The 14,417-nt window shown below is 46.5% G+C and overlaps 1 protein-coding gene across 2 annotated transcripts; it reads right to left on the reverse strand.

Annotated features, from left to right (window-relative positions):
- Window positions 1-384: 384 nt before the first annotated feature.
- PDCL3 (phosducin like 3) lies at window positions 385-13,839 on the reverse strand. 2 transcript variants are annotated; one of them, XM_003274853.4, is made up of 6 exons: window positions 13,725-13,839; window positions 10,859-10,985; window positions 8,186-8,276; window positions 7,496-7,639; window positions 5,609-5,817; window positions 385-766 (listed from the first exon to the last, which is right to left on the reverse strand). In XM_003274853.4, the coding sequence occupies exons 1-6, from the start codon at window positions 13,728-13,730 to the stop codon at window positions 624-626; spliced, it is 720 nt and encodes a 239-aa protein (XP_003274901.1). In that variant the 5' UTR covers window positions 13,731-13,839; the 3' UTR covers window positions 385-623. The 2 variants fall into 2 exon arrangements, with proteins under 2 accessions (XP_003274901.1, XP_030683146.1); XM_030827286.1 differs by lacking the exon at window positions 13,725-13,839 and adding an exon at window positions 12,951-12,988.
- Between the last annotated feature and the right edge of the window lie 578 nt (window positions 13,840-14,417).

Consider the following 14,417-nt stretch of genomic DNA (forward strand, 5'->3'; position numbering starts at 1 on the left):
GCACTCCAGCCTCAGCAACACAGCAAAGCTCCGTCTCAAAAAAAAAATTAGTTAACAGTCTGAGATAAACTATTTTAACAAGAAAACACATTTAACCAAATATGGCAGTAAACTGGAACCTTTCAGTTATTGCTTCGATAAGGGAATGTTTCACAAAAATTGTCTGTTTCTTCAATACTAAGATTCTTTTGCCCTAGAGACCATTCCTGTAGTTTGAGTTAATAATCTCATTGCTCTCTTTATAAAATAAACAATGTATCCAAAGGCTTAGTTTGCAATTTTCCACTGTATAATTTATTCACATTGAAAACTATTTCTTTTTATAGTTATATGTCAAAAAATAGTGACTAGGTTTTATGGCTTAAAATATAAATGAGGAAAACAGACATTTGCCATACAAATGGCTGGTTTTAATTTTTTTAGAGGAAATACTATAATTTAAAAAAAAGAGTTCCAAAATATTTAACAGAATCTCCAGCAATGATTATTTCCAAAATGTAAAGATTTGAAACATAATTTATACAAAACTAAAAACCACAAGGATTCGTTCTTGCTTTTTCCTTTTTTAAAAAATCCAGCCAATTTGTCACAAGGAAGTTCGGCATGTGACAGCAGCTGTAGCCTCAGTCACCCTCGGAATCGCTGTGCCTCCTCATGAGGACAGAGCGCCGCACTGACGACAGCAACACGTCTTCAATCGGCTTCTTAGGGTTTTCCTCCAGGTCCGTCATAATTGCTCCAGATTCAGACAGTTTCCATTCCAACTCTACACGGTAAAGGAAAAGCAAATCACCTAAGGCACTGTGCTGCAAAGGTCCCCTCACCCTAAGTCCATCAAGCTAGTTTTTTCTAAGTAGAAAATACAATTATTGAAATTTGGCCCAGCACAATGCCTCACGCCTGTAATGCCAACACTTTGGGAGGCTGAGGCAGGAGGATCACCTGAGGCTAGGAGCTGAAGACCACCCTGGGCAATAGAGTGAGACCCTCGTCTCAAAAAAATTTTAAATTACCTGGGTACGCCAAGTGCTGTGGCTCATGCTTGTAATCCCAGCACTTTGGGAAACCAAAGCGAGTGGATTGCTTAAGCCCAGGAGTTCCAGACCAGCCTGGGCAACATGATGAAAAATTAGCCAGGCATGGTGGCATGTGCCTGTGGTCCCAGCTACTTAGGAGGCTGAGGTGGGAGGATGACCTGAACCTGGGAGGCAGATGTTGCAGACATTTAAGATCACACCACTGCACTCCAGCCTGGGCAGCAGTGGGACTGTCTCAACAATAAAAATAAAACTAAATAAAAAATAAAAATTCGCTGGGTACAGTGGTGGTGTGTTATAATCCCAGCTATTTGGGAGGCTGAAGTGGCAGGATCGCTTGAGCCCAGGAGTTCAAGGCTGCGGTGAACCATGATCATGTCACTGCACTCCAGCCTACACAATAGAGCAAGACCCTGTCTCAAAAATACAAAGAATAAACCTATCCTCTGATGACTACAATTTCCCAGTTTGGACAATTTCCCAGGAAGGAAATCAGCATGAAAAATTTGAAGGAAATAATTTTCACAGACCTGCTGGCAATCTAATCATTAAAATCCAATTTTAATAAACTCTTCAGCCTCATGTCCAGTATCTCAATCTATTGGGGTCAAAGAATGTGGTGATACCCTAGAACTTACACATTTGTTCCAACTAATAAAAAAAAGTAAAGCACCAGATAAAGAATCAGTAACTGAAGACTCAGCTCCAATACTTCACTCTTAAAATCAGCAAAATTCCTGCGGTCTGAGACCAAGTGAAGCAAAATCAAGTGATGTATTTGCCTACTTCAGAGAAGAGCCCCGGCAGAACCACTGGACTACCTAAGAGATTCTACAACAAATGGCTTCGCTTAAAGGAACATCAAGGCAGAGCGTTCTGCTAATTGGACACATCAATTAAAACCTGAAAACCAGGCTGGGCGTGGTGGCTCACGCCTGTAATCCCAGCACTTTGGGAGGCCGAGGCGGGCGGATCATGAAGTCAGGAGATCGACATCATCCTGGCTAACACGGTGAAACCCCATCTCTACTAAAAATACAAAAAATTAGCCAGGCATGGTGGCAGATGCCTGTAGTCCCAGCTACTTGAGAGGCTGAGGCTGGAGAATGGTGTGAACCTGGGAGGCGGAGCTTGCAGTGAGCCGAGATCGCGCCACTGCACTCCAGCCTGGGCAACAGAGTGAGACTCTGTCTCAAAATAAAAAAAATCTGAAAACCAATTTTACTGAAGTCTTCTCTTAATCTACTTTTTTGGAGACAGGCTCTCACTCCATCACCCAGGCTAGAGTGCTGTGGTGCAATCATAGCTCACTGTAACCTTGAACTCCTGGGTTCAAATGATCCTCCCGCCCATCTCCCTAGTAGCTGAGACTACAAGTGTGCACCACCACACCTGGCTAATTTCTTTTTTGTAGAGATGGGATCTCGCTATGTTGCCCAGGCTGGTCTCAAACTCCTGGCCTCATGCGATCCTCCAGCCTTAGTCTGACAACATGCTAGGATTACAGGCGTCAGCCAATGTGCTCAGTCGAATTTTACTTGTCTTATTAACTTAAAGTGTTCCATGAAACAGAATAGAATAGTGGTTATTGGGGGCAGGAGTGGAAATGGGAGATGTTGGCCAAGGATACAAACTTTCAGTTATAAGATGGGTAAGTTCTGAAGACCTAATGTAGAACATGGTAACTACAGTGAATAATAATATATTGTATACCTGAAATTTGTTAGGAAAGTAGATCTTAAGGATTCTCACCACAGTCACGGCAGCTATGTGAAATGATGGATGGTTAATTAGTTGGATGTGGTAATCACTTCACATTGTACCGCTATTAAATCTCCATGTTGTATATCTTAAATATATTCAATTGTTTTGGTCAATCATACCTCAGTCATGCTGGGTAAAAAAAAAAAAAAGTGCACCACGAAGATGAGTAACACCAGTATTTTCAGCTCTAGGTACTTTGGTTGAATGTTATGCAAATTCAACCTGTTTCTTTTAAAAAAAAAAAAAAAAAAAAAAGACTTCGAATTCCTTACTCAAGAATTTATATCCAGCTGGACATGGTGGCTCACGCCTGTAATCCCAGAACTTTGGGAGGCTGAGGCAGGTAGATCGCTTATTACTTGAGGTCAGGAGTTCACAACCAGCCTGGGCAACATGGTGAAACCCCATCTCTACTAAAAATATGAAACTTAGCCGGGCATGGTGGCGCATGCCTGTAGTCCCAGCTACTCAGGAGGCTGAGGCACAAGAATCACTTGAACCCAGGAAGCTGAGGCACGAGAATCGCTTGAACCCGGGAGGCAGAGGCTGGAGTGAGCCAAGATTGTGCCACTGCACTCCAGTCTGGGTGACAGAGCAAGACCTTGTCTCAAAAATTATTAAAAAAAAAAAATATATATATATATATATATATATAAATCTTTATATATCCACACATATGTACATAAGTGTATTTAATGTTACTGTCCACTTACACAAAGCAATCGTTATATGTAAGTTCACTAGACCTCAAGACTTTTTTTTAGAAATAAAGACAATTGCACACTTCTCTCTCCCCTTATGGTACATTCGAAAAAGGTCAAGATAAGATGCAAACATGTATTTAGTTTGAAATGCTGTACGCCTTTGAACACTGGAATATGTAACTGATGTATCTCCTATACGTGTGTGTTTGTATATTTATACTTTCCCCAGCTGCATATCTTTTTTTTTTTTTTTTGAGACAGAGTTTCACTCTTGTTTCCCAGGCTGGAGCGCAATGGCACGTTCTTGGCTCACTGCAACCTCCGCCTCCTGGGTTCAAGTGATTCTCCTGCCTCAGCCCCCGAGTAGCTGGGATTATAGGTGCCTGCCACCATGCCCAGCTAATTTTTTGTATTTTCAGTAGAGACAGGTTTTCACTATGTTGGCCAGGCTGACTTCGAACTTCTGACTTCAGGCAACCCGCCCGCCTCAGCCTCCCCAAAGTGCTGGGATTACAGGCATGAGCCACTGCACCTGGCCGGCAGATGAGTATCTTAGTGGTCTAGTATATAAAGTCATGTTTAAAAATGTTTTTCTAGTAAAGCATAGTTGGAAATATTATTTCAATAAAGAGATCAAGAGTTTCACTTGGCAAGAATGCCTCTGGGCTGAGGTTCTCTTTCACATTCTGTGTGGATACGTATTTTGATACCTCCATGTTTAACAGGTAGAAAGGAATTAAAAAACACAGCCGGCCACGGGGACTCACGCCTCTTATCTCAGCACTTTGAGAGGCTGTGGTGGGCAGATCACGAGGTCAAGAGTTCAAGACCAGCCTGGCCAACATGGTGAAAACCTGTCTCTACTAAAAATACAAAAATTAGCAAAGAGTGGTGGTGGACGCCTGTAACCCCAGCTACTTGGGAGGCTGAGGCAGAATTGCTTGAAACCAGAAGGCTGAGGTTCCAGTGAACCAAGATCACGCCACTGCACTCCAGCCTGAGCGAAAGAGCAAAACTCCATCTCAAAACAAACAAACAAACAAACAAACACCACCTCCTTCCAAGCTAACAGGCAGAATTAAATAAAATTTTAATTTAATTTAAAAGCTGGCCAGGCGCAGTGGCTCACGCCTGTAATCCCAGCACTTTGGGAGGCCGAGGCGGGCGGATCACCTGAGGTCAGGAGTTCTAGACCAGCCTGACCACATGGAGAAACCCTGTTTCTACTAAAAATACAAAAAAATTAGCCGGGCATATTGGCATATGCCTGTAATCCCAGCTACCAGGGAGGCTGAGGCAGGAGACTCGCTTGAACCTGGGGGGCAGAGATTACGGTGAGCCGAGATCACGCAATCGCACTCTAGCCTGGATGACAAGAGTGAAATTCCGTCTCCAAAAAAATAAATAAAAGCTACTAGCTGGGCGCAGTGGGTCACATCTGTAATCCCAGCACTTTGGGAGGCTGAAGCGGGTAGATCACTTGAGGCCACCACTGGGCGTGGTGGTAGGTGCCAGTAATCCCAGCTACTTGGGAGGCAGAGGCAGGAGAATCACTTGAACCCGGGAGGCAGAAGTGAGACGAGATCGTACCATTGCACTCCAGCCTAGGTGACAGAGCAAGACTCTGTCTCAAAAATAAATAAATAAATAAATAAATAAATAAATAAATAAATATGTAAATAAATGTAAACGCTACTAAGATACTCAACTGAGAATATTTCTATAGAAAAATACAAATGTATACATTAACATTTCCCTGTGTTCATGTGAATTAAAGCAAAACTGAATGTTGTGATCTCAAGCTACAAAAACATCTAACTGTAGAGACAAAATATATTCCACACCAATACAAAAAATGCTTATATTTAAGTCTATCAATGCCTTCCTTGAACTAAGAATCCGTAGAGCCCAGTTGTAACTGCTCCTGATAATGCAACTAAGATGAGAGATTAAATGTGCTTCTGTCCTCTTAACAGTCACTCATACACAGGCAGAGGTGAACTTGACCCACCATCATAACAGGAGTCCAGGAAACAGACACTCTCTCCAACAGAAATGCACCTCCCATCTCTCACGGCCCCGCCTGTCTCCCAGAGCCCTTACCATCTCTTGTCAGGTTCATGCCGCCAAACACCAGAGGACCAATAAACTGAGCCTTGATATCTCCTTCCAGGTAAACAAATATCGTGGGCAGATTCCTATCAGGATAATTGGGTATGCAGGTTGTTGAAATGGCTTTGATAAATTTGACATCAGGAAACTTCCTGGCAAGTCCACTGAGGTGCTGATTTATCAGGGCACAGAGGGGAATTCTATAAAACACATAGAGAAAACAGAAGCAATTATGATCCTACATTTATACAGAACAAAGCTCAATGACCCTTCTACCCTACGTAAAACCTTGTAACAGTTTCACAAGTAATTCTGCTGCTAGCTAAGATGAATTAACGTTGTTGTTTTTGACATAGGGTCTTGTTTGTCACCCAGGCTAAATGGAGTGAAGTGGTGTGATCTCGGCTCACAAGCAATCCTCCCACCTCAGCCCCCCAAGTAGCTGGGGGTATAGGCACACACCACCATGCCCAGCTAATTTTTTGTTTTTTGCTTTTTTTTTGTAAAGACAGGGTTTCACCACGTTGTCCAGGCCGCTCTTGAACTCTTGGGCTCAAGATCCGGCCGCAATGGCCTCCCAAAGTGCTGGGTTTACAGGTGTACGCCACCATGCCCAGCTGAATTAACATTTCTTAAAAATTTCCTAATATGCTGAGGGAAAGTGAAGAACACAAATCCAAAGTCCAATTTATTTGACAAAACAAGTCAGAAAAACAGCTTCAATGTAAAAGATAATGGCTATACGTTTCTTATAAAGTTGAATGAGAAAACGCTGAAGGTTTAGAAAGTGTGAAATGTCAGAAAATGTTTTCTGCTTTAAAGAAATTCCTGGCTGGGCGCGGTGACTCAAGCCTGTAATCCCAACACTTTGGGAGGCCAAGATGAGTGGATCACGAGGGCAGGAGTTCAAGACCAGCCTGGCCAAGATGGTGAACCCGTTTCTACTAAAAATACAAAAATTAGCTGGGTGCGGTGGCAGGCGCCTGTAATACCAGCTACTCGGGAGGCGGAGGCAGGAGAATCGCTTGAACCCGGGAGACAGAGGTTGCAGTGAGCCAAGATCACGCCACTGCACTCCAGCCTGGTCAACAGAGTGAGACTCCATCTCAAAAAGTAAAGAAATTCCTAAATAAGCACTGGACTCTACAGTTTAAGACAAGACTGGAGAGCTGAGAAACATCAGAGGCCCTCAGTATCACACAGTTCAGGCAATTACTACTGTAAAGGCCAACCTTGCCATCTATGAGGATAAATTCATTACATAGAATGTTGAAATGTCAGAGTTCCTGTAAAGGAATAAATAACTTAGGAATTCCTTTTCAAAAACAGAAAAGCATAGTCTTCATTGCTGTACTTTAACAAAGGTATTCGTATTAGTCACAGATATTAATTTGAAAGTCTTAAGATAAAAAATTAAGTAATAACGTCTGGGCAAACCGGCAAAAAAACACAAAAAACTCAGTACTAGAAATTTTTTTTTTTTTTTTTTTTGAGACAGAGTCTCACTCTGTCACCCAGGCTGGAGTGCAGTGGTGCAATCTCGGCTCACTGCAAGCTCCGCCTCCCGGGTTCATGCCACTCTCCCACCTCAGCCTCCCAAGTAGCTGGGACTACAGGCGCCTGCTACCACGTCCGGCTAATTTTGTTTTTGTATTTTTAGTAGAGACGGGGTTTCATCATGTTAGCCAGGATGGTCTCGATCTCCTGACCTCATGATCCACCTGCCTCGGCCTCCCAAAGTGCTGGGATTACAGGTGTGAGCCACTGCGCCCAGCCCAGAAAAAAAATTTTTAAACCCTCTGATATAGGTAAGGCCTGAGATCCTGAAGACATAAATTCAAATTAACATTTGATAGATGGAGTGGAAGATCAGCTCACCCTTGTTTGTAAAGGTGCAAGATGACCCACAAGCCCTCGCCAGCTTTGGTAACTTCTTGAACATAATCCTTCCCTGAGATCTCCAAAACTTCTCCAAATTTATTCTTCAGTTTAGTTGCTTTCCACTCAGCCAGTCTCTGCCGTCTGCACAAAACACGGAGAGAAACATCTTACATCACACACACAAACACGTGTACACACACATCTTCTAGAAGGCAATCCTTGTAAAAGTCCAGGTTTATTTATTGGTCTCATGGCAAAAATCTAAGATCAGTTTGCTAAAATTCACATTATTATTATTTAACTATAGTCGCTCAGATGAAAATTAATTTTTTGAAGGTCACACATTTCATTTTATTTTTTGAGACAGAGTTTGGTTCTGTCGCCCGGCCTGGAGTGCAGTGGCATAGTCTCAGCTCACTGCAACCTCCACTTCCCGGGCTCCTGAACAGCTGGAACTATAGGCGTTCGCCACCGCACCCAGCTAGTTTTTGTATATTTATAGAGACGGGGTTTCACAGGCTGGTCTCAAACTTCTGAGCTCAAGAGATCCGCCTGCCTCAGCCTCCCAAAGTGTTGGGACTACAGGTATGAGTCACCATGCTCAGCCCACACATTTTATTGCCACGCCAAAACAAAACAAAACAAACAACAACAAAAAAACAAACAGCCCTTCTGGGTGGCACTTACCTGTACATTTCAATAGCACGTTCATCCTCCTCATTAAACTCGTCTTCATGATCCTCCAGCTCTTCCAAAGTCATATCTTCATATGTTTTCACTGAATTTAGTTACATTGGCAAAAAGCAAAAATTTAAAAAGATGAACAAACATGCATTTTTCTTTTTTCCCCTCTCTTTTCTCCTAAAGATATGCACACAACACCAGATCCTTAGCCCATCTAAACAAAAATTACTTAAGGCAGCACCACAACTACATTAGAAGCTGAGGCCGGGCATGGTGGCTCACACCTGTAATCCCAATTTCTTGACTGACAGCATTTTCCCCAAGCCCTCAGATCCTCCTCCCCTCTCTTCTCCTACCCCGCCTCACCCTGCCCCACTTTTTTTTTTTTTTTTTTTTTTTTTGAGACAGAGTTTCACTCTTGTCATCCAGGCTGGAGTGCAATGGTGCGATCTTGACTCACTGAGAACCTCTGCCTCCCAGATTCAAGCAATTCTCCTGCCTCAGCCTCCTGAGTAGCTAGGATTACAGGCGTGTGCCACCACAGCCAGCTAATTTTTGTATCATTAATAGAGACAGGGTTTCACCATGTTGGTCAAGCTGGTCTTGAACTTTCTGACCTCAAGTGATCTGCCCATCTCAAAGTGCTGGGATTACAGGAGTGAGCCAACCGCCCTACTTTTGAACCCTTTTTTTATTAAAATTCCCCAGGCTCAAACCTTTGACTACTTTCCTTCTTTACCCACATCCACTCCCTGGGTGATTGCATCTAATCTCATGGCTTTCAATGCTATCAATATGCTGACAACTCCCAAAGTATAGGCCTCCAGCCCAGACTTCTCTAATGTGGAGAAAAACATACCCAAGGGCCCTCTTAATGTGGCTATTTGTCTAATAGGGATCTCAAAGTTAATGCATCCCTTGGCCGGGTGCAGTGGCTCACACCTATAATCCCAGCTCTTTGGGAGGCTGAGGTGGGCGGATCACTTGAGGTCAGGAGTTTGAGACCAGCCTGGCCAACATCGTGAAACCTCATCTCCACAAAAAATTAGCCAGGCGTGGTGGCACATATCTGTAATCCCAGCTACTTGGGAGGCTTGAACCTGGGAAGCAGAGGTTGCAGTGAGCCAAGATTGTGCCACTGCACTCCAGCCTGGGTAAGAGAGCAAGACTCCCATCTCAAAAAAACAGAGACAATGTCACTCCTCCGTTTAAACTTCCAAAAGCTTCCTGCCTCATTAGGTGTAAAGGCCAAGGTCCTTACTAGAAGCTACTGGGTCTGCTGAGGCTGCTCTGAACTCACTCTCCCCCAGTGCCTCCAGCTCTTCAGGAATTCCCAGCCATGCCAGGGCCCACGTTTCACTTGCTCACGTCACCCCCTTCAGGAATACCCAGATGTCTTTTTCACCTCCTTCAGGTCTCAACAACTCCCTCAGGTCTATTCAAATGTGTTCTTCAGCTCCTTCAGGTCTTTACCCAAATGCCAACTTCACCTCCTTCAGGTCCATGCAAATGTCGTCTCAGTGGGGCCCTCTCTGACCCTGCTTCTCCTCCAACCCTTTTTAGTCCCTTTTACTGCCTTATTTTCTTTATTGTTTACTGTCTGTCTCCCCCACTTGAATGTTGGTTCTCTGAGGGCAGAGAATTGTGTCTGGCTTATGCAGAGCTAAATCCCCAACCCCAGAAAAGCACCTGACAGTGATAATCATGCAGTAAGCACTCACTGGATACTTTCTAATAAATCCTTAACTAAATTAGCGCTAATGTGTCAACAGAGAACAAAAGTACTAGTACCTGTGACCAATGCTTCTCAAACTATGACACGCATCAGAATCCTTTAAGGCACTTGTTTAAAATGCAGATTTCTGGGCCTCATTCCAGAGACTGCTTCAGTAAACACTAGGTGGGTGGGGTTACCAGCACTCCAAGGGACTCCAATACAGACAGTACGACTGCCTTTGAGAAAACCCCCCTCTGACTCCCACACATTGCAAACATCTTACACCTCCCCAAATGAAGCTATTTTTAGTTAATATCCTCAATGAAACCACAGAGAATAAAGTATATGTAGGCCGGGCGCGGTGGCTCAAGCCTGTAGTCCCAGCACTTTGGGAGGCCGAGGCGGGCGGATCACAAGGTCAGGAGATCGAGACCATCCTGGCTAACACGGTGAAACCCCGTCTCTACTAAAAATACAAAAAATTAGCCAGGCGTGTTGGCAGGCGCCTGTAGTCCCAGCTATTCGTGAGGCTGAGGCAGGAGAATGGCGTGAACCCAGGAGGTGGAGGTTGCGGTGAGCCGAGATCACGCCACTGCACTCCAGCCTTGGGGACAGAGAAAGACTCCGTCTCAAAAAAATAAATAAATAAATAAATAAAGTATATGTTCAGGAAAATACAAATACTAAAAACCTTGAACAAATTTCCATGACATTATCAATGGGAATCACAGACCAGAAATCAGAAAGAAGTATTTTCTTCTGTGCTCATGTGACATGGACAAGGACTTGTCTATGTCTATGGCTCAGGAAGGTGAAGGTGAGAGATGCCCTGTGTCTTGTCTGAGGTCCCACAGACACAGAGCGTCCATGCTGCCACTCCGACCTGTCTCCTGGCAATCAGAGGCTTAGGAAGCCATCTCCTAACCCAGACAGATGCAGAGGAAAGCGAGTGAACTCACCCACTGACTGCTGGAGGATGCGCTGCTCCTCTTCTGCCTCCTCTTCCAATTCTTTCAGACTTTCCTTGGGGGGTAAGATACCCTTTTTGCGTAAGATGTCATTCCACTCAGTGTCTGCGTTGGGGTCCTAGAAGAGCAGGACCAAGGTTACCATGAGTGCTAAGTCTAGTATGTAGGGCGCCATATTGGGCAAGGGGCCAAATGGGAAAAGTGACAGGAAGGGAGGAATTCATACCAGTCTGTGAACACTTTCTGAGAAAGTGTCAAAAGATCCACAGCCCCTGTTTTGTTCTTCCTGTCTATGCCTCCCTGAATGGAGGAGCTATTCTTGGGGTAAAAATTAGGATAGGACGTGCAGATCTGTATCAATACGGATACTAAGGCTCTGACTTGGCCTGTGTTCAATATTTTTAATAATGACTGCGTGCCGGGCGCGGTGACTCATGCCTGTAATCCCGGCACTTCGGGAGGCTGAGGCAGACGGATCACGAGGTCAAGAGATATTGACCATCCTAACACGGTGAAACCCAATCTCTACTAAAAATACAAAAAATTAGCCGGGCGTGGTGGCAGGCATCTGTAGTCCCAGCTACTTGGGAGGCTGAGTCAGGAGAATCGCGTGAACCCGGGAGACAGAGCTTGCAGTGAGCTGAGACTGTGCCACTGCACTCCAGCCTGGGCAACAGAGCAAGACACAGTCTCAAAATAATAATAATAATGACTGAGAGTGATTCATTCAACAAATAAGGTTTAAGTATCTACCACATGTAAATTATTGTAGGCAATGGGGAAGAGTGGTGAATGCAAGAGTCACCTGTGTTACAGTCAAGAGGAAGAGACAGGCAACAACCAAGTATATATACAAACTGCACATAGAGAGATAAAACTGTGGCAAGTGCAATGACAAACAGGCTGTCGTTTTAGAGAATTACCCAGGACCCACATTCCACAGAGTAGATAGGGATGTTCCCTACAGAGGAGGTGACATTCCGTCTGAGGGTGGAAAGCAACCTGAGACAGGAGTCTGGGGGCTTAAAAATAATCTTCCAGGCTGGGCACGGTGGCTCATGCCTGTAATCCCAGAACTTTGGGAGGCCGAGGTGGGCGGATCACGACAGTCAGGAGATCGAGACCACCCTGGCTAACACGGTGAAACCCCGTCTTTACTAAAAATACAAAAAATTAGCCGGGCGTGGTGGTGGGCGCCTGTAGTCCCAGCTACTCGGGAGGCTGAGGCAGGAGAATGGTGTGAACCGGGAAGGCGGAGCTTGCAGTGAGTCGAGATCGCGCCACTGCACTCCAGCCTGGGCGACAGAGCAAGACTGTCTCAAAAAAGAAAAAACAGGGCCGGGCGCGGTGGCTCACGCTTGTAATCCCAGCACTTTGGGAGGCCGAGGCGGGCGGATCACGAGGTCAGGAGATCGAGACCACGGTGAAACCCTGTCTCTACTTAAAAAAAAAATACAAAAAAATTAGCCGGGCGTGGTGGCAGGCGCCTGTAGTCCCAGCTACTCGGAGAGGCTGAGGCAGGAGAATGGCGTGAACCTGGGAGGCGGGGCTTGCAGTGAGCCGAGATTGCGCCACTGCACTCCAGCCTGGGTGACAGAGCGAGACTCCGTCTCAAAAAAAAAAAAAAAAAAAAAAAAAAAAGAAAAAGAAAAAACAAACAAACAAAAAGAGCAGAATCCTTTCTACAGGGTGGTCAGGGAAGGCCTCAAGGGACCTGAAGGACAGGGGATGCAAAGGAGGCCAGGGCAGCCCTCAAGCTCCCACTTCACCATTTAGAGTGTCTAGGCCAGGTGTGGTGGCTCATCCTGTAATCCCAGCACTTTGGGAGGCTGAGACTGGGCAACATAGGGAGACCCCATCTGTACAAAAAAGTAGCCCAGAGTGGTGGGTGCACGCCTGTGGTCCCAGCTACTCCGGAGGCTGACAAGGGAGGATGGCTTAGCCCCGGGAGGTCGAGGTTGCAGTGAGCTGTGATAGAGCCACTGCACTCCAGCCTGGGCAACAGAGCAAGACCCTGTCTCCAAAAAAAAAAAAAAAAGTGTCTGGCTCCTGGCAGACACGCCCTCCCCAGCAAAACTCGCACCATCTCCTCTCCATCCGCCACTGAGCAGAGATTAGAATTTCTGACCACAGCGGGATCCTTGGACAGTGACAAAATTTAGTTGGCATAGGTTTTTGCCCACAACGGTGCCCATTTCCATGGTGTTTTCATTCATTCTCTTTAGGCTTTAACCAAATTCCGCTAGTAAATTGCAGCTACAGAAAAATAATTTATTTTACCTAATTCAATTAAAAACAAAAACAAAAAAAAAACACGAAACAGAAGGACCCTCGCGGGGAGCTCTGGAACCCGAGCGGTCAGATAGGGAGCGCGCCCCAACTGGACCCCAGGGCTCGGGTGAAGAGGGTGTAACTAAGCCCTCACCTGGCTCTCAGCGGAGCCAGAAACACCGGCTGCGCCGCTGCTTTACGTGCGGAAGACCCCGGGCCGGACCCTCTACTTCCTAACACCTCTGCCCAGGTGTGCCTTAGGGGAGTTCAGGAGAGGAGGTAACTTTTGTTAGGCGGGATCCGGCAAGACCTTCACAGACCCGGGTGGGGAGAGACCTCGAGGAGACGTAGTCCCGGAGGACGAGGTTTGGGGGACGGGGCACACCGAGACGGGTAGCCCAGGCCGCGAGTCCTGGTGGGACCACGCCCGCCCTCCCGCACTGCGCCTGCGCAGGGCCTGGACGCGCCTGGCCTCCCTCGTGCCTGCGGCGCCGATGCTTCCCACAGGGCGGGCGTCCACCGCCGGCCTGGGCCCAACGAAACGAACGGGCCGCAGCCCCCAGACCCAAGCCCCGTCCTAGCTCACCTGCATCTTGTTTCCAGTTCAGCTGCTCAAGCCAGCTGTGCCCTAACGCCCCCGCCCCTCAGTTCCTTTTTGTGCACGCGCACAGCGCCGCCACGCCTCTTCCCCCAGCCTGGCTTCGCCCCGCCCAGGGACGAGCTGAAGGGAGTAAGGGCGGAAGCAACAGCTTTGAGTCTGCGCCCGCTCTTCAAGGAACCGGCACAGAAGCTGTTCGCATGCGCGAGATAGGATCTGCCCACTGTCCTGCCCGGAGTGCACTCCACCTGGTTCTAATTCTGGTCACTGCCTTATTAGGGCTGGTCTTCAGCGGAGGAGGGGTGGGGCTGGGTGGAGGAGGAGCCCGGGGCCCTGTGCCTTTTCCAGCTGCTGGTCCAAACCTGTAAAGACGTCTCGCTCTGACTAGCCTGACAAGTCAGAAATAGAAAATTGCCTCTAGGCCGGGCGCGGTGGCACATGCCTGTAATCCTAGGCTGAGGCGAGCGGATTACTTGAGGTCAAGATTTCGAGATCAGCCTGGCCAACATGGTGAAATCCCGTCTCTAGTAAAAATACAAAAAAATTAGCCGGGCGTGGTGGCGGTTGCCTGTAATCCCAGCTACTCTGGAGGCTGAGGCAGGAGAATTGCTTGAACGCGGGAGGCGGAGGTTGCAGTGAGCTGAGAACGCTCCACTGCACTCCAGCCTGGGTGACAGGGCG

This window comes from Nomascus leucogenys, chromosome 14 (genome assembly GCF_006542625.1).
Source record: "Nomascus leucogenys isolate Asia chromosome 14, Asia_NLE_v1, whole genome shotgun sequence".
NCBI lineage: Eukaryota > Metazoa > Chordata > Mammalia > Primates > Hylobatidae > Nomascus > Nomascus leucogenys.

Bases quoted from the DNA above. Each gene is read 5' to 3' on its own strand.
- PDCL3 (XM_003274853.4), bottom strand. The intron at 8,277-10,858 runs GTGAGTTCACTC...AACTAAATTCAG, and splicing joins CATCCTCCAGCAGTCAGTGG to TGAAAACATATGAAGATATG. The intron at 767-5,608 runs GTAAGGGCTCTG...TTTACCGTGTAG, and splicing joins CATGAACCTGACAAGAGATG to AGTTGGAATGGAAACTGTCT.